The 26820-nt window shown below is 37.1% G+C and overlaps 1 protein-coding gene and 1 long non-coding RNA gene across 14 annotated transcripts in view; one reads left to right on the forward strand and one right to left on the reverse strand.

Annotated features, from left to right (window-relative positions):
- The window catches only part of LOC132117226 (neural cell adhesion molecule 1-like), a 239123-nt gene that overhangs the window by 14070 nt on the left and 198233 nt on the right, over positions 1-26820 (reverse strand). For 6 of the 13 annotated variants that reach the window (XM_059526364.1, XM_059526367.1, XM_059526368.1 and 3 more), the window contains 3 exons: positions 25815-25940; positions 5886-6010; positions 4767-4947 (listed from right to left, as the gene is read on the reverse strand). In XM_059526364.1, coding sequence (XP_059382347.1) covers positions 4767-4947; positions 5886-6010; positions 25815-25940 — 432 coding nt within the window. Of the gene's footprint in view, positions 1-898; positions 2469-4766; positions 4948-5864; positions 6011-25814; positions 25941-26820 lie in introns of those variants that run through there. The other 7 variants (XM_059526363.1, XM_059526371.1, XM_059526365.1 and 4 more) reach the window with 3 other exon arrangements.
- LOC132117227 (uncharacterized) lies at positions 5878-25936 on the forward strand. Its single transcript, XR_009425738.1, has 3 exons — positions 5878-6000; positions 12930-13011; positions 25821-25936. It is a non-coding gene; the product is annotated as an uncharacterized LOC132117227 (long non-coding RNA).

Genomic DNA, 26820 nt, shown 5'->3' on the forward strand with positions numbered 1-26820 from the left:
CTGGAAGTATCTGTATACTGCCGTCTTTGCTCGTACAGTAGGTATTCAGTTCTGTACACACTTTTCAAGCAAATACCTTGAGTTATAAATAACAGCATGTACATTTAGAGTGCTGCAGCAGTGATGTCAAAACTCAGAAGACTAATTTATTATGTGTTCTCTAGAGAATTATTATTTCTTTCTTTCAATTTATGCGTAAAACAAGGTCCGTGGTGAATGCAAACTGACAACACTTTATTTTTTATTTATTTTTAAATCATGTTGTACCACAAATCATCCGAGTATTGTCAAGTTACCATAGGAAAAACTCTTGGTGAATCAGTCTTCCCAGTTTTGTCGTTATAGCTGCAGCACTCTATATAACAGACATACTAGTCAAACTTTAACCCCTGGGTGGAATATTACATATAAATGTATTAAATAAAGCTACTGCAGGATCGAAATTGAACTGCAGGTGTTATAATAATTTTTAAAAATCTACAAAAGATCACCAGAATGCTTTTTAAAGCATTTCCAGATGCATCTGCTGACTGTGACTTTTTGCTAACAGCCCATTTTAACCTTCATGGCACGATCATTACAAATGTTCCGTCTGTTCTGAAGACTCTCACGTTACTGAGACACCTCCAGACTCGGCTCTTGTCTCCGTCTCCAGTCACTCTCAGTGATAAGTGTGAACAAGTGGCACTTCTGCCGGTGCAAAGTTTGGATTCTCAAATCATTGTGCCTCTGGTTCTGTTTGTCTGAATGAAGCTGATGATCCATCCGGAGTGGCATTAAACATCCCAGGCGGACCAAACGGGGTGGTGCTTTAATGATGAAATGTCACCGAGCACCAACACACAATAATTAAGGACAGAGAAGCACCTGCATATGAATGATGAGCACGACAAACTGATTGGCACATGCGTTTCCAGGAGGCAAAACTCCAGGGCGCATCACTTTATTACCGTGAGAATCCATTCCAAAATGGGAAACAAATGCTACTCCATTTTATTGAACAAACGACCCCCATTCCCTCCCACATTTATTTCCATAACCCTGCCATAAATATGAGCTTTTATACTGTAAGACACTTAATTACATTAGTTGCACTTTACTCGACACCCTCCCAGGAAATGCCTGCATAGGTCTTGCATAATAATGACACTCGTATCTCCGTTCTTGATGGCATACGGCAGCCTTGGACATGTAACCTGACCACCGTCTTCTTTAATACGGACAGCTGGCTGGAGGTCAGTTGTCATCCATACCTGTATCCATCCATCGATATTGTTCAAAATTGATTTATACGGTTACAACGGAGGGGGTGCCATGCACACAAAAACGCTTGTGGGTTTCGCATTAAAATTCATTCTGGGGGTGTTTATGTTAAATCCTGTCTAAGCAGGAAAAAAACAGCCTTAAGGAATTTAGCATCTCAGAGATGGTCAATCAGAAGAGGTGCAGAACACTCCTGCCCTTTATAAGTAAAAGGCTCCATGGGTCCCTCTAAACAGACACTGAGCACCATGTAATCATGGGACAAACACGAAACGGCCACGCATTACAGTCCCATGCAGCTCGCTGCCGCGAGGTTTCATCTCGAATCCATGTTGCGTTTGTTAACAACACAAAGTAAACAAAAAACTCCATCTAGCTTACTGTATTTTCTTAAAACCTACAATGATTACTGCATGACACCATACTGGTACGTGTATACAAAAAATGTATTACAGAACATAATTAAATTACAGTGTTGAAAATGACACTTATTGATGTGAATGAGTTTAACAGCAGTAGCATTAGTTTTGAACGGTCTTTTCAAGTAAGAAGCAGAGAAAAGAAAATGAAAATAAAAGTCCATTACAGAAAGTATATATTTTCTGAATCGTCTAAAATTATGTACATTTTGTCACAAAAACCACGTTTTCCATATCAACACACAGACTTGGTGCCTTTTCCTTAAAAACACCCTTCCAAATTAGTTCATATCTTAATAATAATAACAACAACAAAAATTTATGAAGATAATGAAAATAAGGACTGTTTATCTCCTAAATGGGCCCTAGAATAATTATATTGAGATTAATATCAAGAGACTAGGCATCTTGATAGGGAAAGATTTTCTACAACACTCCCAAAAAGCCCATGGTTTGAAAAACATCTTTTCAAACACATCAACGTAGCCGTGCTTAAACATAAAATGAATAAGGAACTAAAAATGACAAGAAACAAAAAAGAAAACAGAATGATACAAGCACCGAACACTCTGCTTAATTACAATACATGTAACTGATATTCTTTTTTGTTTGTTTGTTTAGCCTGCGAGAGGATCAGAAAGGTGTAGAAAACTGAAGGGTGTGGTTGAAGGGTGGACGGGGCTCCTCTCCTCTGGCGAGCCCCAGTTTATGAGAGCACTAGCACAGTCAGCATGGAGAACATGAGAGTGACGAGAGCATACGTCACAGAGGAGCAGCCGAGGGTAGCTGAGACCACACATCCAACACCACCACACCAAAAAACAGACACCCGCAGACCACACGGACAGTGCACAGAAAAAAAAATGAGGAAAAAATAACATTTTGAGTGCGTGTTTGAAAATGCGGTGATCCGGTGATGTCCGATTTTACACATGGAGACAGAAAAAGGGAAAAAACGGGGAAAGAAATTGGGAGAAAGGGAGAGAGAAAAAAGAGAGAAAGACAGAGAATAGGTCAAATACAGAAAATTAAGTTTAAAAGGTTAATCAAGATTAGAAAAGAATATCAAAGGAAAATTCAAGCAAGTTAGTAAAAACCAAAGTAAGAAGGCGGTAGCATGTTAAAAGCCCAGCAATGACAGCAAGTCGAGAATGAAAGGACAACGATAGTCAAACGATGGGAAACATGGAATGATAAGGGACACGAAGACACGGACAATCAAGAAACACGGATCAGGCTACTTTCCTGGTATTTTACATTGCGTATACACTTTGCAGGCAGTTTTGATAAATCTTACATATCTCCCCTCTGTTTAAAGGTGAAGTGTGCAATGTCCTCTCTACTAGCGTCTCCAAACTGTATTGCAACATTAATAACAAAAAGTGTAATTGAACTAACTTTCAAATAGATAGTCTCACCCCAAAGCCAATTAATAGCATCACAGAGACTTTTGGAGAATTTCATCTATAAGTGGCTTATTTATAATTGTCTCTACTACGCAGCAATAGAGAAGGTTTTTTAAAATTAAATATTATTAAAAATAAAAAAATACACACTTCACCTTTAAACAAGTGCTTCCAGAAGATTGCATTTAAATTAATTATAATTAATTCAGATTGAGAAAAACAGGAAATAAGGAAACAAACCGGCTTTCATCTTTCTAAGTCGCAAACACCAGGGAAAATGTTGCCCAGTCAGAAGACAAGGCGAAACAAACAGGTTATGATGCAACAGGGTGTAATAATGAGCTGGGTGACTGAATGAGTTTTCCGATGTTACTTAAACTGCACAAACGTTAATCGGCATTGTATTAGAACAGCTTTTATTCCATGTCAACTGTAGCCGGGGAGATTTGGATTACAGGAAGTAGAGCTTTAGCATTTGTCGCGCGGCAAGGGCCAAGCTCGAACCGTTACCCATACCACACACGGAAATCCACTGGCTCCCTATTTTAATTCCTGCCAAACTCTCAACGTGTTGACCATCTGCAAGCTGAAGGAATATGTCTTATGATGATAATAGTGTCCTGACAGTTTTGAGGGTTTCTAACCCGTCTCCCGCATGCTGGTCCGAAGCATGAATCGCTGTCTGAGCAGCTGTTTTTGGGCCATCGTTTCTAACAGCAGCTGCTCCATCTGATGCACTGCAGATGTTGGGCTAAAAATAAAGGCGCTTTTTTAACTCCCACATGTTACACATTGAGGTTAACAACTCTGCAATGTGTAAGTGTGGCGAGATGGGAAAAGGGACAAAGGAAGGCTTTTCTATCCATCTGAACCTGTCTTGCACAAGTGCTCCGAGATCCAAAGCTCCCACTGCTATATGGCTGCTTCCCACTAAGCGGATGAGAAAAAGCAGGTCTCTTGGCCATGCACCGGCAGATGCCTGTTAGGTCCTCAGTAAAGCATTAAACCATTAATCCTGTTGAGGCGTCATCATGCAAAACCAGAGGATACATCCCCACTGAGAGCGGGCAGATAGTCAGCCCAATTCAATCGGTCTGCCGCAATGAGCCTGAACTGAGCCTCAGTTCAGCCTCAAGAAAGAGACATAGGAAATAGAGAGAGGGCTGATTTAAGGGCCAATTTTTATCAGTGGGGAAGCAGCTCACAAGAAAACAAAAACACAGCACTGCCAATGGAGCACAGACCAAACGAGCCCATGTTGGAGGGGGTGGATGGTTTAACGGACCTGCTGTGGCTTTTTGCCTCCCGAGTGCCAAATAGGAAATTTCATCTCTGCTGATATCATCTGCAATCGCTCCGAGACGAGCAATAAAGCTGGCTGCAAGAGTCAGGGGGAGGCTGCCAGAGGGGTCAGGGCTCTGGAGAGAAGCTGAAGGTCTCCAGGCTTCACCTGTGGCCACCTTTATCACTCTGCACTCTTAGTACTCTTAGATTGTGTCAAATTACTCTCTAGAGGGAGGCCAGGCCACAATCTGAATTGACACAGGGGGTGGCCAGTGTAATCCACAACAAGACCTGCTAGTAGGATGGGGTTAACAGGGTTTGGGTTTAGGCGGACGGGCTGTTGGCTGCTCTGGCTGGCAGTGGCTGTGCTTCAGGGTTAGGGGGTGGGCCGTACCTGGGATGGCGGTGGGTTCTGGCAAGGTCCTGAAGTAGACTTTGCCGGGGTCAGATCGCCCTCGCTGGTTTTCGGCAATGACGTAGACCTCGTACTCCGTGTTCCAGTCCAGACTTCGCAGAACAACATACTCACTGCTGTTGGGCAGACAGATCTCCGGCTTCCAGTCCTGGCGATTCTTCTACGGACACATGTGGACACTCTTTAAGTAAGGATGGTATATAAGGGTCAATGACACAATGCTCATTTCCATGCTATTAATGTATTATCTTTTCATGAAAAATATATAAATTCTCATTGAATCAATACACACCTCTTCTATGGATGTTTTTATTTTGGAAAATAATAATAATAATAATAATTTGATATTTTGGGGGAGGGGGGCATGAACATATCAGGTTTATAGAATTCTCCGGATTTTATACAAAAATATTTAAATATACATAATAATAACTATTTAAAAAATAATACTATAATAGGACTAAAGACAGGGCGTGAAGAATTAGCGCTGAAAAGGCATGGAAACAGTTATTTCTGCGCCCATTCAGATACAAAATTTATGGGAGGAGAGTATTCAAATGAATCACAGAATGCAATTTACTAACGTTTGCGCTCAACAAATTACTGGTATTGATTTACTGGTATGCCATTATTTCTTTCCCAAAAAAGCATGTCTTAAACTTTTTTTGCGCCTGTGTCATAAGTAGAACACCCACACCTGATGAGCACCAGCTCTGTTTATTCGCGTCTACGCTAATTTTTGCTGTGCTTGGTATATTGCGTTGGTCGATATGTAAATTAGATGTTGCATCTGTCTTTTCCAAATATAATTCTGAATGGATTTATGAAAAAAAAAAAAAAAAAAAAATATATATATATATATATATAAATTGTTAGACCATGTCATTTATTATTTCTTGAAAGTGTAACATGAACACAAAGAGATTCGATTTCTAAGAACACTACCCATGTTTTAAACTAAGTTTTTTTCCTTTTATATGTCAATGACCCGTGAACTTCATCACCTCTCCAAAGGCATGTAACTCTTGCAACGGTTGTATAATTAATTCAGATGTCAGGATGAGTTAAATGTGTTACCTCATGTCCAATCATATTCACAGCTCTGAAGCGCACTAGATATTGTTTGATGGGAGAGCCCCCATCGTCTTGGTTGATCCATTGGACCTTCATCTCGTTGCCTGTGGACAGTGGCTTAACCTCCAGTTTAGGAGGAGTAGGTTCCCCTGAGGAGAAAACGACCAGAAAAAAAAGAAAAAGAAAAGAAAAATCTGTTAGAAGACCCCAGCAAAGATTCAAGATGTGCCCTAACACAGGCACATTTCCACAGGTGAATGTCCCCTCATCCTTTAACAGCTGATATGTAATCCACAAGGTATTCTTTATCTCTGAATATGAACTGCAGAAATAGGTTAGCTAATTAAACTCCCGGCTAATTTTAGCTTATAATTAATTTACAGTGTTGACCCAGCTGGGAGAATTTAAAAGGAAGTTATATAGCAGTGCATGGTCTCTCAACTATGCACAAAAATGGTAAAATTAACTATCAAAGGATCTGATGTAACACTTTATAGTTGAGTCACTTAGCAAAGTCTAAATTCCTATGTTCTCGTTTTTGGCTAAACTGTCGAGACATCTCATCTCAGAGGCTTTCTGGCAGCATAATGATGACTTCTGCCTCCCATCCTTCCAAATGTGGAACATTAATGAAAGCGCTTGGCTCTTGTAAAAATGGAGTTGAGTCGCTTGGGCATGTGGAGGGCTGTAATGAGAGCTGGACCTGTGTTGGTGGCAGTGATGGAGGAAGAGAGCGGCGCTGTTATGCAGTCTCTGGGGGAGCTCATTATCTTGACTTGCCCACTACTTAATGACAGAACTCCCTTAATTATCCTCCATGCTTTGATTTTCGAGATTCTCAGCCACTACATTTAATAATATCAGCAGGCCGAAGGGGAAGGGATATGCGCATGTGTGGGCACTTGTTTGGGATGTTAGCTGTCTACCTGTGTCACTAGAGGAGACTGGGAGGAGGCCACAGTGCTCTGCTCCCATTCATCATCATAAATAGCTGCTAGACAAGTGCCCCTAATTAGGAACTGATGTGACACTGTGTATATATGCTACCACATATTCAAAACATGACAAATGAGATGAATTTCAGGTCAAGACAATAGGATATCTGAATATTTGACCTAAGAAATATAATGAACAATTTAGATTAGATGTTTGGAATTCAGTTCTGCTCTTAAGTTCACATTCTTCTGGCACCTGTCAGAATCCGCAAGACATTTATCATTTTATTTGGCAAAGTAACATGGATTTATATATACTGTATATCTATATATTTTTTTTCTTATAAAATATAATATAATCAATGATAATATAGTCAATGACTTCTTTTAAGCTTCTGAGATGACTGTGAAACTTTTTAATATTCTGCAAAGGGTATGCAAAGTACGTAAGCTTGAAACCGTAATCCTGTATATGTATATGTTTATGATCTCATATTCTAATAGTTAGAGGCATTTTTTATTTATTTCAGGCCAACAGGCAGTTAGTTTGAGCATGCATGAAAATAGAGGCCTAAGGTGGTTCCTTCATGATGAATTGAAGCTTGATTAAAGTTTGTAATTGGATGCTGCAATTCAAATGAAGACAAGTTAATTTAAGACAAGCAGTGCAGGAGTGGTGGCAGTTAAACAGGTTTTCTGAGATCCAGCCATCAATTCCAGTTAGCTGAAGGATTTCCAGATGCTAAGAAGACAAAGATAGATTAGGGTTACAGAGAGAAGGAGGGCAAACATGCGCTACCATGCAGAAGGAGGATTAGATTCAAGGGTCATGGATTATTGTGCCACTCGATCATGACTAATAATAGCTGCTATCCTAACTTGACATATTTCAGGAATAGCAGCTGAGAGATGAAAAATGACAGAGAAGGTATCTCATCTCAAACCAAGTGTGTCGTTAAAAATGTTTGGGTAGGAAAAGAGAGAGTAGAAGCATTTTCTTAAAATACAAGGAAGTGAAGCTCTTCCTCTTTCGCATTTCCACATAGGAGCAGCAGACTGGGACAGTGAGCAGGTACATTCGTGAGACAAAGACGTACAATTAGGACATGCATGAGAGGCTTTGAGTATGCAGACTGAGACTGAAAGAGAACAGAAGGGTGTGTGAATGTGTTCATGCTATAAGATAATGTCAGTACAACTGTTAGTCTTTGTGATATGAACATATTTGGCACATACTGCAAGTATAAGACAATTTATCATGTAAAGCACATTTATGATGTGCAAATGAATGAGGGGATGATAATTGATGTCCTCATACTGATTTGTACAAAAACAAATGTCAAAGATGTGTCTCTTTTTAACAAATGAGTTTTTGAGTAATCATAAACATCTCATTAGTTTTTGAGCAACTCTCTTAAAGCAATAGTTTACCCAAAAATTTGTTGAAAATGTACTCAACCAAGATGAAGATGTGTTTGTTTCTTTATCTGAATAGATTTGCATTAGATCACTAGCTCACCTGGGGATCCTCTGCAACAAATGGGTCCCATTTAAAAAAAAATGTTTAAAAAGTTTAAACAGCTGATTAAAAACATTAAAACAATCCACAAGTAATCAAGAAAACTCTAATCCATAAAGAAATTAAAAGCTGCATGTTTGTAATAAAACCATCAAGATGTTTTTGACTTCAAACTGTCAATTCTTGCTAAAAACTAGTCCTATATCCATAATAGGGCTGCACGATATTGGGAAAAAATGACATTGCGATATTTTATTTTTCTGCGATATATATTGCGATATGAAATCTAATCAAATTTTTTCTTACAAACAAAAATGGGGTGAGCACACTTACATTCTAATTTTAAATGATTTAAACATCAGAGTATTATTTAAATTAAAGTAAATTATTTGTTTGTAACTTTAAGATATGGTTTGAATTGTTAACATATTGACTAACATGAACTTACCACGAGCAATACTTTTGTTACTATATTTATTAATCTTTGTTTATCTTAGTTTATAAAAACACAGCTGTTCATTGTTTGGTAATGTTACTTCACAGTGCATTAACTATGTTAACAAACACTTTACATATTTTGATTTCAACAATGAAGGCTATAGCCTAAATGTTGAAATTAACAATGTTGTAGAAGTGTAGTTTAGTAATAGTAAATGTTAAATAATGTAGTTAAATAGTTTAATAAATAGAACATTATTGTAAAGTGTTACAGACTTTTTTTTATACACCAATTCAGACGTCTCGTGAGTTCAGTGTTGGACAGGTCAGTTGTTTAAACCTTTCATTAAATTGAATCGGTTCAAAGGAATCATTAGTTCGCGAATCAGACGTGTACGGCACGTGTTGTGTAATTATCTCTGCAGTTTAGGATATCGTACAAGATTTGACAACACAGAAAACATTTCATCTGGATTTTTTTTTTTTTTACACCATCGTGTCAATTGATTTTAATTAATATGCATGAGGGAGAGAGAGCAAGACAGCGCTCGTGTTGTTTGAAGATGGTGAAGGTGAGCGTGCGCGCGCGGCCTGGGCTCTCTCGCTCTCTCTGCTCGTTCTTATATGCGCCCTGTTAAACTGACAGGACTTAAAAACACATGCAAATGATAAACTTTCACTCTATGATGGTTAAGCTGTGCAATTAATCCGCAAATCACATTCGTCAAGGACCGGGGAGCAGCTGGCCCATACAGTTAATGAATAACAGATCAACTACGACAGCCTACATCGCACATCCTGCGATGTGACTATCGTGGATTCGTACATCGCGATATCGATGCTTAAACGACACATCGTGCAGCCCTAATCCATAATATTGCTCTCTCTGACGGCACCCATTCACTGCAGAGGATCCATTGGTGAGCAAGTAAAGCTAGTTTTGATGAATAAGCAAACTCATCTACAAAGTGAGTAACATTTCAGCAAATGTTCTTTTTAGGGTGAACAATTGCTTTAACATATTCAGACATTGTCTCAAAAAGTTGCATCATTTATTAAAAGTAGAGTTGGAGTGGGAGGGTAGAAATGCTTTTTATGTCAGTAGAGTAAAATATTTATTGAAAATCAATAAGAAGTTCAACCTGCAGAGCACCTAGCAGCATGTGTAGGAGACTAAGCTTTGGGATTACTGTCTAGGCAGAGTGGCTGATGGTTTTCAAAAAGCCCAATAAAGTAGGTGGTGTGAGATTTCTAAAGGATGAATGACTCAAAAGTGAAATGGCTCATAAATCCTGATGGTACTAGGTGGGTGTTTCGTCTATCTTCCCCTCATTAACTTCTCACTGTTAATGGGAATCAGACCAAAAGAAAAAAGAAAAGAAACAAAATAAAATCAACAAAAATTACCTTCTGTTCACCAGCGAAGACGACATCATCAGCACCATGCAAGAGCCATATGACAAAGTCACATGATACGCACGCACATAATTGGTGGAAAGGAAAGTGGAAGGTGGGGGAGGGGTCACATGGAAAATACAAAACATTGAAAAAAATTATACAAACATGGAACGTGTTAAGACCAAAAAGTACAAACAGAAACACAAACAACAAAAAGAAAACAAATTATAAACATAAATACTTCTCTGTAGCATTAGATACAGTATGTATAGGTCCATAAAGCAATTCTGGAACATTTCTTTTTTTTTTTTTGAAACACAAATACAAATCAAAGCACTTACAAAAAAATCGTAACTATATCAGCTCTCATGAAACCCATTTAAACTATGCAGGGTAAGAATAGGGTCCAAATTTCTTTATGAATCCACTTTACCAGCAGTATTTCCTCTGACTGCGAGTGGTTCTTTTGATAAGAGGATTCAAATACAGCACTCTTGCACTGTACATTGAATTATAAATGCGTGTGCAGATTGAATAGCATCAATAGGGCTGAAAAACCAACTGAAACAGAGCAGGTAATCCAAAGGCAGAGGAAACGCAGTGATGTTGACCGTACAGATAGAAACCTGTCTCATCTACTTGACATGAAGCTGGACGCTACAGAACAGAATGCCCATGTGTACAAAGTCCCAAGACAATGCTATGAAATGTTGATCTAGGATTATTCATCAGGATGGAAAACAAAAACTGATTCTAGATCAGCATTTTCAGCCTGAGATGTTTACATATATGAGGCCAGGACTGTAGCTGAGAAGGGTGGAGTAGGATAAAGACGGAGAGCAGCGTTTTCCATCACAAATAAAGGTCTGCAGTCTACAAGTCAAATACTAAGGGCCAGATTTACTAAACTGGGCAAATTAGCATTATAGCGCAATTCCATAAAAGTGCTGATGGAAGGGGAAACTTATACGCCCAATGAAAAACACAGATGCAGCCAGATCATTTCCATAATGACCAGCGTAATCTACCAAGAGCAGCACAAAATGACCGCCTGCTTTAAGGCATGGTTTTTTTGGGCGTTAAATAATGGCGCAAATACCAGTAATTTGACAAGAAGAAATGTTAGTAAATCCCATTACGTGGTTTATTTTAATACTCTCCTCCAATAAATTTAAAAATCTGAAAGGGAAACTCCTTCTAATGCATATTCAATAAGGTCAGGCACAAAAAAAACTGTCTGTGTCCACGTCTTCACTGTGCGTCTTTAGGAAATCTTGATAGTACTATTTTAATGCCAAAAGACGGTTTGCGCTGGAACAAGTTATTAGTAAATCTGGCCATAGATGTGATGCCAAATGGACACCTTCAGATACTTAAGTTACATGTAAAAAAAACATAAATTTATCATCTAAGTTTATCTTTCTTTTAATATATACTTTCAAGAATCATTCTATATGTAGTATAGCTTTCTAAAGAGTTCATAAAGACCTTCTGGCTTAATAAGTTTGCAATATGAGACAGACAACTGTACTAATTAAAAAAGAACAAATAGGCACATTACACATACAAATAAGCACTAACATGCACATTCACTTTGAAGTCATTTGAAATGAGTGTCTGTAAACCACCAGGGTTCTTAGCTGTCAAGCAATTTATAAAGTCTAAAATCTTCATGCTGATTATGACTCATTATCATACAAAAGAACAGATCTTTTGTTTGCTTATCTACTCATACAACCCTAAAAACCTAAGCTTTTAAAAAAGCACTATTATATTTTAATTTCTTTGACATCTGAGGAAGTTTTAGTTTGGTGCTGTCTTAAACCTGCCAGTCAATGTCAACTAAGCAGACAATAACCAAACAACTGCCTACTTCTAAGATAAAGACCCTGTCATTTCTCTGACTGAATGAGACAGAATAGCTGTCTCCCGAAAGGAACTATCTTTCAGCGCAAAACCTTTTCAGACCCTCCCAATTTGCGGTCTGTTTGTTGAGAGATCAGGTGTAATCCGTGCTGTCATGGTAACTCTATTTTCATACGAACGCTTGGTGGCATCTCTCGCAGGATAGAAGGAAGTGAGAGAGCATGTTTTAGTGTTTAGGATCAAAATTCGCTTGTATAGGAACAGACGAAACACACACTGTTAAAAGACCTCTTGTTACTTTGGTGATTGTACAAGTTTGTAGATTTTAACCATTAGCCCTTGTGCACTTAAACACAGGTTGTTATATGATGATGGCTCCTCTGCTGCCATTCTCTTTGGATAAAAGCATCTGTGCTTGCATCTCTGTCGGATATCATCCATTCCTATGAATGCTAATGTTGACAATTTTGCTTAATGTTGTGAAGACAGCTCCATTAGTTTCCACATTTGTGACAGTATGTAACACGTCTCATTAATATCTCAGAGTGCACAATAGGAGAACTGCAAGTGTCGTGTGGCTTCTACAACTTCTAGGCACATCCAAAGGCATAAAAACTCAGCACCCATCATGAGTTCATAAACCATTAGCACAAAAAATCAAGTCATATTCCTGTATGTCTACCATGCAGTGACACGTTAGACAGGTGAGCTGGTCTACAAGCGGATGTTAGTGATGGTTCTCTATGAAGGCTTGATGCCAGTTTCTCACTAACATCTACACGGCCTCTCTTCTCTATCACAGACGTGTGTTGTCGGTCTACTGGAAACGTGTTGACTTCAGAACAATGGTCTAGGTGAGGTGAACAAACGTGTAGCAGGCGGATAAAGAGTGGCAATTGACACTGCACACAGTCGGCATACTCACTAAGGTCGGCAGTGGTTGGAGGAATGGAAGTTGGAGTCTCTGAAGACACTGGAAGATGGTGAGAACATGGTGAGATGTGCTTCCATTGTGCTGTACTGATTGTAGAGCCACTGCTGCAACAGTTTCATAGCAACTAACTACATTTCAACCAGTCCAGGCAGAAGTGCATGCAACCCAAATAAAAATTACCTCAGTGTAGCAACACAGACATACTGTTTGTACAACCTGTCCTTCAACCAATACGCTCATATAGGTCGTTTGTCCAAATCCCTGAAATACAACCCATCAGAGCATATACTACAATTGCGCCCCTATCGGCAAAAGGTCGTTTTCATATTAATGTTTTGTACTCTTTTATTTGCACTCTTGCGTTTCGTGTAGCTCATTTGGTAGGTTAATGCGTTATACCTTGAAATGTAATCATGCTATCATGGGTTCGATCCCAGAGAAGGGACGTGCACGTAAAAAGTATATGCTCAATAAATCATAATTTAGCATGATTTCTGTGAGGGTTAGGTTTAGGGGTGGGGTTAGGTGCGTTCATTCGAATGAATAAGCCACCTAGTAAAATATGTGCGAATTACTGTGAGATCGGTGTAAAAAGTCCACACATTGCGTTTAAATAAATGTGCGTTTTGATTGGTAATGATGTTATACGTCATTTCATGACGACAGATGCAACGTGATACTGTCATTATTTTTTACGCCCGCTAGAGGCCGCTTAACTTTAAAATGTAAATATAGGTCGTAATAAGGTGCTTGCACAAATGACCTATATGGTCGATTTTTGTTGGAGGACAGGCTCTGTTTGTACTATATAGCCAAAAGTGAAATCGAATGGCGCTAAAGGGATACCATTTGAAACATTGCAATGACAAAATTCATTTGCACTGCAAAATAGATTGAATAATTTATTATTTATTTAATAAATGGTTTAATCTTATTAGACTTTAGTCGTCCAACTGGATGTGTGGCATAGGCAACTGTTGTCTAATGAGAAGAAATAAATTAAAATTATGCCAAACAGAATGCTATTTTAAGTGTACGAAACAGACATCACAATACTAAAAACTTCATTTAACATGTTTAGTTTCAAAAAGAGTTTAAAGAATTCTCTGTTGGTTTAGAAGTCAGTACTTTTTCAGTGAATCCCCTGTAATAAACATGACTATTCTAAAGTTTATGGTCAGTAGTAAGATTTAAAAAGGAAAAAAAAAAATGTATATATTTTGTGTGGGATTTATTTATACGGTTCATACTATATTATATACAAAGCTAAAATCTATAAATGTTATTTTGAACTTTCTATTCATGGAAGAATATTGAAAAAAAAAAACTATCTATTGTGGTTTCCATAAAAGTATTAAGCAGCACAACTGTTTTTAACACTGATAATAATAAGAAACTCTTATTAAACACTAAATGAAATTAAATTGAAAGATCAGTTGACACTAAAGAGCAGTAATAGGTACTAAAAATTCAACTTCGCCATTACAGGAATAAATTAGATTTTAAAATATATTAAAACTGAAAACAATTATTTTAAACCACAATAATATTTCACAATATCACTTTTATTGTTGAGCATTTAAAACATTTTTAAAAAATTTACTGACACCAAATTTCTGAATGCTTTATTTAGCATACAAAATAATCAATAAAAAGCAGAGAAGAGGAAGGAAAAAATTATTCTGTGTGAACTAGTTGTAAAAATATATTCAGTGTATTGGATTAACAGTTAAACTGCTCGAGTCTGTGCTACTGAACCAAGGAGACATCTATATTAAACTTAATAATTAATAAAATGAACTTCACCACATTTTACTTTTCTTGAGTACAAAGTACAAAGAACATTTAAATGACACCATCATTCCAAGTAAAACAGCAACAACATTTCAAAGAACAGCCTCTTCTGGATCATACAAAAACTATTTAATGCTTATGACGACTATACGGGGCTCCGAGACGCACATAATAACCTGTATTTAAATGTCAATGCTGACCAAGCTGAGCGTGACAGCACAGACGTCTCGAGCCGCAAGGACACCACTCGATTCAAAGTGCAGTATTTTTCTGGAAGTGCATTAGTGCTTGTGACTCAGACATCATCACCGTCAATATACCCTCATCTATCTAATCTGAGAGAAGGCTGGCTTTCACTGAGCTGTACCTCAGAGCCTTAAACTTAAACGATAAGCGCTTTGAGTGGAAGGTAATGATATGATTCTATCATCATATACTCGCCCATGTGTTGATTCAAACCCGTATGAACCCTTTCTTTCTTCCGTGGAACACTAAAGGAGATTTTAATAACGTTCAGGTTGTGCTTTTCAGATGGAGACTGGAGCTTTGAAGTTGTCAAAAGCAATAAAAGCATTATAAAAGAATCAGAAAAAGTCATTCAGTACTTTGTGATGAAATTTATTCCCTGGAAATCAAGTGAGTTGTTAACCGAATCAATGATTCAGTGTGCTGAATTTGAGAACTGGATCAGCATGATTTAATGCAAAGGTCCCACTCAAAATTCAAATGATTCATTCACCAGTCACTTCTCTAATAAACAGGCAAAGAAAAGCTAAGCTGTGAATGTGAATGAAATACTACATTTTGGCCTACATGAATAATCATTTACTAATGCCTAAATTAATACTTAATTCATCAAATACTAATGATTATTAAAGGTGTTAACAAATTATGAATTAATGAAGAGCTATCCTTAACTACAACTGGAGTCATATGGATTCATACATGAATAACGGCAGCCTTAATTACATGTTAGTAGATGTTTGATAGTTAAGGCATTAATTAACATTTATGGTAAACTAAATCAATCACCCTCTTTAAGAAATAATAAGAAATACTCCAAGTTTGAAATAAAACACTGTTGTTAAAAAAATGTAAGGTTTCTACATCATCATCATTGCCATAAACATCACTGGGTGGAAAAAGATTAGCTGATCTTCCTCTTCAAGCGTAGAAAATACTAAAAAGACTAATAACTGATCTTGTTTTGAGTTGTTCTTTTTCCCTTTAATCTACCCCAGCAGTGACAAAAAAAAAAATAAAACCTCAAAATCCACAAAAAACAATTGTAGAACAATCCTAAAGAAATGCCTGGAAACAGTTCACTGTCGGGATGATGCTGTACCTGCACTCTCTGACTTCTTGAAAATCCACACCACATCTCTTAACCGGGCTAAATACTCGCTGTGTTAGTACATGTGTATTTGATGGTAAGTATGAAATAAATCATGAGCTGAGTTTAGTATGTAGTTAACAGTTAATTAATTATGACTGGGCCCCCTTAAGTAAAGTCATGTCAAAACAATTAATTAACAAGCCATGAGTTAATGTTAGTGTATGGGTAGTTAATAATGAGTTTATTATTGTGGGCCCTCTCAAGTAGTCATGAGAAAATAATGCATTAACAAACCATGAGTTGATGCTAGTGTATGGATAATTAATAATGAGTTATTTATGATAGGCCGTTCAGTGTAAACCCATGACACAATGATGCATTAACTACTCATCAAAAAAACAAACAAACAAACAAAAAACCTTAAACATGCCGTAAGAGTGTCATCCTTTTTTCTTTATATTCCTTTAATGTTCTTTGTGAATTCTGAGGTTTTATTTTTATTTAGCTGTTTATAAGTCACTGCAGGATGAGTTTAATGGGAAAGAGAACAACACAAAACAGACAAGATCAACCATAAAACTGAAGATGTCTAAAGGTCAAATTATGATATTAAATTATTTTACTTTATTTCAAAGCCAGAGTATTTCTTATTATTTCTTAAAGAGGCTGTTTGGTTTAGTTTACCCATAAATGATAATTAATGCATTAACTATTTAACATCCACTGCTGCTGTTAATCATGTGTGAATCCATTTGAAGTTAAGGATAGTTTTTCATTAATAAATGCTTAGTTATTACCTTTAATAATAATTAATATTTGATTTATTAACCCTTTGATGCACAACATGGGTCTAAAGAGACAATTCTTTGCAAGAAATTAATTTTATCATTCAGAATTCCTCAATTAACTTGTTTTTGATCATCACAAATCCTTATTTTTACTTTCTTACTTTTGAATAAAAATTGTTTTTGTGTTTCTAGCTTTATAATGCATGGGTCTAAATGACCTGCATTCATTTCCTGTTATTTCAGTTATGGATGAGTGTTTCTTTGCTGAAAAATGACCCATATAGAAACCTTTGATATTTGCACATTTTTTGCAAGTAGGAACATATTTACTGCAGAAAACTATTAACCTGCCCCACATTTCACAACTCAGCATGGCTGCTTTTGTATAATTGATGCATTTAGTCTTATTTTTATAATTTATTACAACAGAAAATATTTGATATTTTGTGAAAGATAGCTAGATACAATATTTGAATGTTAGGCTAAGGTTAACTTACTAGTGAGATAAAAGAAACATGCCCAATACTATTAATAAGCTTTCTGTTGACTTATTCTAGGTCAACAAAATCAAAGTCAAAATAATATGTTATAACAAGTATATATCCTTGCTGTCAGGCAGAAACATCGTATCTCCACATTTCATCATTTTTTTTGTTTGTCATAAATTAATACTATTGTTCGCCTTTATGTCTATCGGTGTTCCTGAAATTTCATGGTTGTGCACATACAAGGTTTCTGTCTGACAGTGACAATATATAATTAGTATATTTATGATCAAATGCTTTTTGTGCACTCTTCATCTAGAGTGTTAGTATGACTGATCCAAAACATTCTAGATTAACAACGGAAAGTTTGAAGAGACGCTGCTTGATGAGAAATTCTAATTCTAATTCTAATTCCTGATCCAGAGTCTGAAATATCTGATTCTGATGTCCTAGACTATAAGTCACAGGGTCAATCTGGGAGTAAATCAGCAGTTCTCAATTCCAGTCCTCATGCCCCCTGCTCGGCACATTTTGTATGTTCCTCTTAGCGCTTCAGACGTTTGATCTATTCAAACGTAAGTGCCTTGCGAAGTGAATATCACATGATATTCCGCCATGATTCCAGTTCGAAGCGAACGTATATGCTCCATTCAAAGTCCATTGAAGTGTGCAAGACATGAATTTAAATTGTATTTATTTACCGAGGTATATGATGTTACACTTCTGTGTGTGTAGACTTTGCGCAGCACAAATCCATGAATCAATGTTCCGAAGTAAAGTAAACTTCAACAGATTTCCCCTGCTCAGGGAGTAGGAAGCAATGAACACTGTGTAGAGAACATGTCAATCGGAACACAGTTCATGCACAGAGCTCACTTCTAACGAGCTGATTATCTGAATCAGGTGTGTTAACAAAGGGAGACATACAAAGTGTGCAGAGCAGAGGGTGCGAGGACTGGATTTGAGAATTGCTGGAGTAAATCCAGCTCTCCTAGATGAAGAACACTCTGTGATGATACTGTTGAATTGTCTGATGAGTTCTCTGAAGAGATCTGTGGTGCTGTGGTGCATTGTGCTGGATGTTGCCACCCTCAGTGCCTACACCAGGGCCAGCCATTGTTGGTCCTGGAGAACCACAGTCCTGCAGAGTTCAGCTCCAACCCTAATCAAACACACCCGAACAAGCTAATCAAGGTCTAGGGGTTACTAGAAAGTTAGGGGCAAGTAAGTTTTTATCAAAGTTGGAGCAAAACTCTGCAGGACTGTGGCTCTCTAGGACTGATGGTGACCATACCTGTGTGGTGTGACCAATGCATGACAGTTATACATCAAGGAGCTGGTCAAAGAGCTTGTCATACCACATATGAAGAGGCGTTTGGAGCTTTTTTGGAACCACATTGATAAAAAAAATGCAGATTTATTTTAGCTTCAAGACAATATTAACAAGCTTAAATATTTCCAGTGTTTTAACTTATCCACAACTAGTCACTGCAGGCTTAATGATCTCACAAAATACTGCTCTGTTCTTCAATTTGGTCTACTGTTCTGCAGGTGAAAAAGTACATGCTAAAATGGAATGGTATTATCGGCTGTGGTCTGATGAAACGATGTGGGGCAGTTACATTGTGTAGTGCTTTGTAGATATCACAGAGCAGAGGCTGAGGTTCAAAGCACACAGAGCGTCTCAGACAGACAAGAAAATTGCTCTGCAGAATAATAAGGATTATCATATCGTAAGTGTTTCATGTCAGGGTGAATGAAGGGGGTGTTAATGCCGTTGCAGCGATGATCACAATTAAAGCACTCCAGAACTCTACCTGATGATATGGACCATCTGCTAGGTCGCTGGCCTGTGTCTCTATCTCTGAGAGATGTATTCACCAGCAATGAAGCAGAGAAACCACTGAGAACCACCAGATGTGCTAGGAAATAGACCTAGTTTAAACCATCTCTCAGGGGTACTAAATAACTGAGCACAATCTAATGAAGTGCCACGTAAACTGCCTTACAGTCTACTTTCTGTGCCCCAGGATGATTGCATTAAGTGTTATTAAAGAGATTTGGGCTGTATTTGAGTCAATACAGTACAAATTATTTAATTGTTTAAGTGTCTGAAAACTGAAATGCAGAACCGATTTTAATTGATATATTCAGGGGTGCACATTATTTTTTTTTTCACCCCGGTTCTCATAAGGGAACCTGGAGATTTGGTTTGGTCCTCACTGCATATAGTGTGGACTCATGAAATATAACTATAAAAAATATATGATTAATAGTGATAATATATATATATATATAAAATACTATTTAAAATGAAAAGGTAGTATTAAATACAAATACAATTATTTTATAGTAAACGTAATAATAAATGTCTAATATTTACTACTACATTTTTATATAAACATTTGGCGGGTTGTGGGAAAGTAAGCATACACGCTTCCAGTTTTAGATGAATGCCACAGTTTTGCATTGTGCTTCGAAAACTGCATGGGATAGCGTAGATTTATGCTTTCAGTTTGAAAAGAAATCTTATTCAGTACAGTTTGTCGATCTAAAATGGCAACTGCATAACTGCTGTCAATCATGTAGGTATGCAAAATGCAATTTTTTCAGAAATAACAGAACTATGATTTATTTTTTATGTTTACAATACATTCAGAATGAATTAAATACAAATGTAGTACTATTGTTGTAGTGTAATGGTTAATTATATATATATATATAATATCTTTGTTTTGCACTGTTATGGTAAATTATAGTTGTACAAGTTGAATTATTATTGAATAAATACACTGAATAAATTACTTTATAAAATATTAAATTAAAGTTAATATGTAAAACAATATCAATAATGATTAAAAAAAGCGAATCTCTAAACATCACCACCTGACAAAAATAAAACAAAATATGAATTGTTTATTCATCATTTGTAAGTTGCTTAACTTGCTTTAGATAAAAATGTCTGGTAAAGGAATAACAAAAAAATAAAAAATAAACATATTCAGAAGAATATCAAAGAGGTTATCTCAGTGGTACACTTTCCTTTCTTTCTTTTTTTTAACACATCAGGTTAAATGCCTGATTTTTTTCTTTGACTTTAGCATTGGGGTCTGAGTTGACTTCCTTTATTTTCATGTAAACTGCTATTTTCAGATCAGAGGCCATTTCCACGGGTCTCCATAGGTGCAGTGCCTGCCGCTGTGCTCTCTGATTCTCCGCAGTCCATGGTGATCGCATTCATATCAAAGAAAGGCTCTGTCAGTGGAGTCAACGTGCCCTCTGGGAACAGGGCGTCCCGCACACAGGCTAGCAATCAGAAAGCCTGGCTCACAGTCATGGAAAGAGTCCCTATTTGTCGCTGTGAATATTTTAGCTGTCACCCGAGATGACCTTACTGCAGTGAGCTGCAGAGGTGGCATTATCCATAAAACTCCCAGAGGTACCCATCACTCCAGCCTCTAACGCTTACATGACAGACCGAGCCAGCTTTGTCATTACTCCATCTCCATACACAATCCCAGCCTCTTCATTCATGCTCATAGCACATAAAATGAAGAGGGAGCTCTCACACTTTAAATCACTGGTCCCTGCAGCACATACCGCAGTAATGCGAATTATATAGTGCTCTTTTACAATTACCACAGGCTGTGGAGGCCAGAGGCATGGATCCTTGCTCTTAAGGAGAGAAAGTCTCAGTCTCGCTACTGGCAACAATGTCTTTTGTGTCATTGTCTTCCTCTTCTTCCAGCACTCTGGGCACTCTATTGGATGAGACTGCGGGATGGCCTGTGGTGATAAATCTCTGACATGCACCTGAGAGCGCTACCGTATATCTTACTTGAAGCTCCATCTACGTCAAACTACACCATTCACTGCAGACATGCTGTTGCTTTTTAATGGATGGAGTCAATCTGTCATACTTTCCTAACTGTAAAAAAAATAGTTCACTCAAAAGTGAAAATTTGACCATTATTTTCTCAACTTCATGTTTCTCCAAAGCTGTATGCTTTTATTTTTGTCTGTGGAACCAATTAAAATCATTTCTGACCTCATGTTTTCTATGGAAGTACATAGTGACCAGTATATCAAGCTACAAAGGCACCACAAAAGTGGTCCATATGACTCATAAACTATGTTTCAAGTCATCTGACATCTGTCATATGATGGCTTTTTATATGAGGAACAGAATGGAATTATGTCATTACTGACTTTCAAGACAAATTGTATAACTTGTCTCAAATTAAATATGATGTCTGGTTTACAATATATGGTCACAAGATGTTAAAACCAACTTGTCAGATACTGTATTAAAAGATTTATTTTATTTTTTTCCACCAGTGGACACTGTAAATCATCTAAGTATGGGAAAAACCTTCCTTTTATGTTCTACATACTGAAAAGAAAACACCAAAAACCAGTCTAAGCTCCAAAAAAAATCCCTAAAACCCATCTAAAATCAGTCAAGAGACCAGCCTATAAGACCATCTAAAGACACGCAAACCAGTTTAGGCTAGTGAAAGCTTTTAAGCAGGGACATTGAGAAAATAACAGCAAAGAGGTTTGGAATGACCTGAGGTTGTAAATTGAGAAATGACAGAATTTTAATTTTTGGGTGAAATATTGCCTTAACAAGCCATTTTCTGCCCTAGATATAGTAAGACTCATTGTTTCTGAGATAACAAAACAACTTGATTATGACTGTTCGTATTAAAAGAGAGAAAATAAAGCTTGCAAAAACATTCCACTTTTGTTAGGATCACTTCTGAAGTTTCTGAAGAATTGTAACAGAAGTAATTTTCGCTTTGGTTTGGAAGCTCGAAAACAAATAAACTGTCACTAGATTTGCGAAGCTATAATTTGACAAGTGTCGATGCTGCCGGCGGTCTTGCTTTGTCATGTACAAATTGATAAATGATCAGTAAGTGTTTGAAGTGCCTGGTTCATTGTCCCTCCAATCACCTCTTCAATTCACACAGATATAGTTCCACAGAAAGAGCGGACAACGCCATCAATCTCATCTGAACACGACCACATCACACTACCATTACGAGATATGGTCTCTGCCTCGACCATCTCCTGTTTTTTATTCTGCTGTGTAATGATCATGAGAAAGCTTCCGCAGCCAAATGATCCCTGTCAGGGATAATGAGAACAATAGAGAGCCACAACAAGAAAATACGTCAATTAAATTAGCAACAGCTTCATCACAACCTTATTTGCTTTTTGTTGCATAAACAAACAATAGTCATTCTACAGTTAGACTGTTTTAAAATTGCTTTTTGCAAAGCAATCACCCTCACACAATCTATGAATTAAACACCAACATTAGCCAACAAGGTTGTGACTATTCTACGAGTGTGAAATAAATAGTTTGTTTTGAGACTTCTATGGTTTTAATGTGTAGAACTGAGAATGAAAACGGAGAGATAACTGCAAACATACCAACAACCATCTTTTATACTAAGAAGAGAGCATATACGTTTAAACAGTGGCTTTACATCAACAGTCCCCAGGGAGCATAGACAAATTTTCATTTCAAGCCACGACCTAACACACCTGATTCAATTAATCAAGTGTTAATTGCGCCATGTAGCATAATTGAGTTGAACCAGGTGCGTATTTCCTGTAGGTTTTGGATATAAAGCAATTTTCTCAATTGAGCCTCCAGGTCTAAAATGTACCGGCCTAAATGATCTTATAGCAAACCTCGATCCTTGTTTGAGTAATATAATGGAATTCCATTTGGAAAGTACAGTACAACAACAGATATACAGTAATGTGGGTCGCCACAGTTGCACAGGCTATTGCGAAGAGTTTTAAATTCAGTGAAAACCCCCCAGAAAGTTTCACTTAATTTTCGCAGAGATATGAGAGTCCTCTTCAAGCAAAAATACTTATTCTCAATACATTTTTGATTTAAAGGCCCCATTAAATCCATGTCCATATCTATACGCCTCATCTTTTTTTGTCCAGACAAATGCTCTCTAGTAAGAAACTGTGCCCTCTCAGAGAATTATAAATGCAATTTCTCTCAAAGTCCAATCAATGTTCATGACTGTTTAGTACTGTAACAGCCTATTGGCAATTCCAAAAAGGAGGGGTCCTTTCAACTTCCATCAAACGCAGGAAAGAAAACTGCACTCTATAACCCATTTCATGGAGTCTTTAACTTTCTATTCAAGCTTTTAGTATCTTCTCTGAAGGCTTACTAGTAGATTTGGCAGGAGTGTTGCAATGGCTGAAATGGAAGCAAATGGAAAAACAAACAGGAATGCAAAAGAAAGAGAGCAGAGAGATGGAACACTTACTTTTGAAAGGGGGGCCTGATGTCCAGTGGAACAAAACAAAATGGAAACATGATGAGAATCATAAAAAGCAGTGAATGAGAACAGGAATGAATAAAATGGAGGCCAATCCCAACTTGCCATTTGGGGGTTCATCTTATAAAGCAGGGAGAAAATCACCTGGCTGACTCACATTTGGCCAGAATATACTATGTGAATGGCTTGTTAAGTCCCAAAATGGCAAAACTGGGTGACCCAATTAGCTGTTATGAAATGAGTGCAGGCGAGAGAGCAAATGTGGGGACTGTGGAAACACAGGGTGCTGAAGCTAAGATGAAACATGATAAGAAAAGTAAGATAAAAATTCATGCCAGCCTGTCTCTGACCTATGTCAATGGAGCAATTCACTCCTGCCATGAGCTATTGTATATCTAAAAGAAGAATAAACAATTCTTGTTTTGTGTTATTTTAGCTTTTTACCCATTTCTCTAAGATTCCCCCAAAGCTTCGGGGTATTCAAATGGAAATCAAGCTTATTGGCGTGCGACTCCTTTTTTTATTTTTTATTATGTTATTACAAAGTGTTTTTGAATCAACTGAATTGGATCAATAAATTGGATTAATAAAGCGACAAGGAACTTGAAACTTTAGTCACTTAATCCCTGCGAGTGCAGAAGGAAATTGAATAATCAAACTAGAACTGTGTTTCTGCTCATCCTACATTTCTTGCAAACTGACTTTTATAATCAGCTTTCTAAGTGGAACATTCTGAGCCAACGGCTTCGTGTGACATGCAGTAATTAAACCAGTAGATTTGTAGGAATTTTGAAAACTACATTTTGAAGTCTAAATATGAATGAGGTTTTAGTAATGTGGAATTATTGTGGGCTCCACAACGCAGAGTTAATCAAACACTGCAAACCAAACCAAACTCAAATTTCACCTGTTTCTACTTGAGAGCCAAAAATTAGCTTAAAGTACTAAAAAAGTGACATATAAAGTTCAGATTATGAGTTATAAAATAGCATTTTTTAATATATAATAATAAACCCAAGGTAATTAGTCCTAATTATGAAATACAAAGTCACAATTGATATACGTATGATATACCTTTTTAAAGTAGCAATTATGACAAACTGGCAATTGTAAGATTGAGATTTAATGATTCAATTATGAAAACTAAGTCATAACTTTTAGCTATAACATAGCAATTACTGGGGTATAAAGTTTATAACATTGCAATTAAAACATTAATTAAAAAGTCTGAATTGTGAGATACAAGGCCACACTTACGCATTAAAATTGTGAGCTTTAAAGCCAAAATTGAGATTTAATGTTGCAATTATGATAAATAGTAGTAACTATGAGATTATAAATTTACAATTCTAAAAAAATTCACATTTACAGTATAAGATATAAAATGGCAATAATAATAAAAATGTAGAAATAAAGTAATTATTATTTTATTTTAAGGCACAAACGCGCTTACATCCATCGTACATCTAGTGTATATTCGGAAATTAATAAAATTAGTTCTAGTAAAACATGAGAAATACCATCTAGAATCTTCAAATGATACTGCTGTACAAATGTGAAAGTATCTATTCAGAATATTCCAGCTTCATGAAGATTAGATCTTATTATTGATATTACAATTTCTGAGAGTCTAATCCTGATCTGATCGTGGATATGAGGTTAAAGAGGGTTTCATCATCTACTCTACAGAAGAGAGCCCAATCAACACAGACAACACTTAACAGAGCACACAGCTCTCAGTAGACACGAGACACAGCTGTTGCCTGGCACATGCTGGCACCGGCAGAAGAGCCGTAAGGACGGGGAGGAGCGCCACATCACTGGGAAGCACTGCTGAGGTGAGAGGCTGCAGTGACACAATGGCCTTCAGGAAATTGTTTAAAAACATGGACACAGACTTAAATGAACACACACACATCCACATATAAATACAGAAGCACACGCAGAGGACAAGCAATGCATCTCCTGGGAGAGAGATCCAGCAGGGTCCAAAGCAGGGATGCATTGTGGGTAGTGAGGTCTGCTGCTGCACTGAGGAGGAGGGGGGTGGGGTGTTGATGCGTAAAGAGAGCGCTATAGGGTCATATGATAAAGAGGGACTAAAAAAGAAAGAAGCTGACAGAAAGAGAGAGGCACTTACGGACAGGTTGGGTTTTAAAGCTCTCAGGGGGGCTGCTTTCTCCTGCACCCTTGCCGTTGATGGCAGACATCTTGACCTCATACGTGGTCTCTGGCTTCAGTCCAACAATGGTGATCGAGCTGAGACCTGGTTTAGACAGATTTAGAGCTCCAATAAAATATCTGATGTAAAAACAAGGAATTAGATGATAAAATAATATGTCTGGTTTTAACAAAGCTTATCAGCTTTTGAAAGGTTTTTATAGACATGCATATACATGCATATAATCAAATTGCACATATTATAACAACACATTACCTTTGGCATTATAGAGAACTGTTTTTTTTAACAATTTGATTAACAAACTAGGCTTTTTTTCTCTCTACCACTTCCCTTCCTGTCACTTCTACACTGTTCCTATACAAATAAAAATCAAAGAACACCAAAAAAAAAAAAAAAAGAGAATCCTGGTTTTAAGGGAAAATGTGCAGAATTATTTTAGATATAGTGAGAAATAAGGCACAACCGATTTGTTAAAATACTACACAAACAAACAAATACAAAAAGGGAAAAGCGGTGAGTGAAACTGTATGAGTAATGGGTTTCCAATTCTGAGAAAGTCTGCAGGATTTTTTGTGGGAAGTACTGTGGGCACAGATTTTGTGCGAGCCTAGTCATTTCCCGGAAGACCCTGCAAAGAATTTTGAGTTTGTAGTAAAATACATTTTAGTTTGATCCAGAAACGATCCTCCAATTAGAGTCATCACTCAGAGGTTTTCCCAGAGGTCTCTATGCAACATTTGTATTATACAACCATTAGTATGTGTCATCTTATTTCATTGGAGTCCTGATATTTCTTTGTGTCATTCCAGATACCCATGTATGTGTATGCAGTGTTTGTACATCATATGATCCTTCAGAAATCATTCTAATTATGGTGATTTGGTGCATATAAAAAAATATTAACAGTTGAAAACAGTATATTTTTTCATTATTCTTTAATAAATATAAAGTGCAAAATAATCTC

This window comes from Carassius carassius, chromosome 36, assembly GCF_963082965.1.
Source record: "Carassius carassius chromosome 36, fCarCar2.1, whole genome shotgun sequence".
NCBI classification, from domain to species: Eukaryota; Metazoa; Chordata; class Actinopteri; order Cypriniformes; family Cyprinidae; genus Carassius; species Carassius carassius.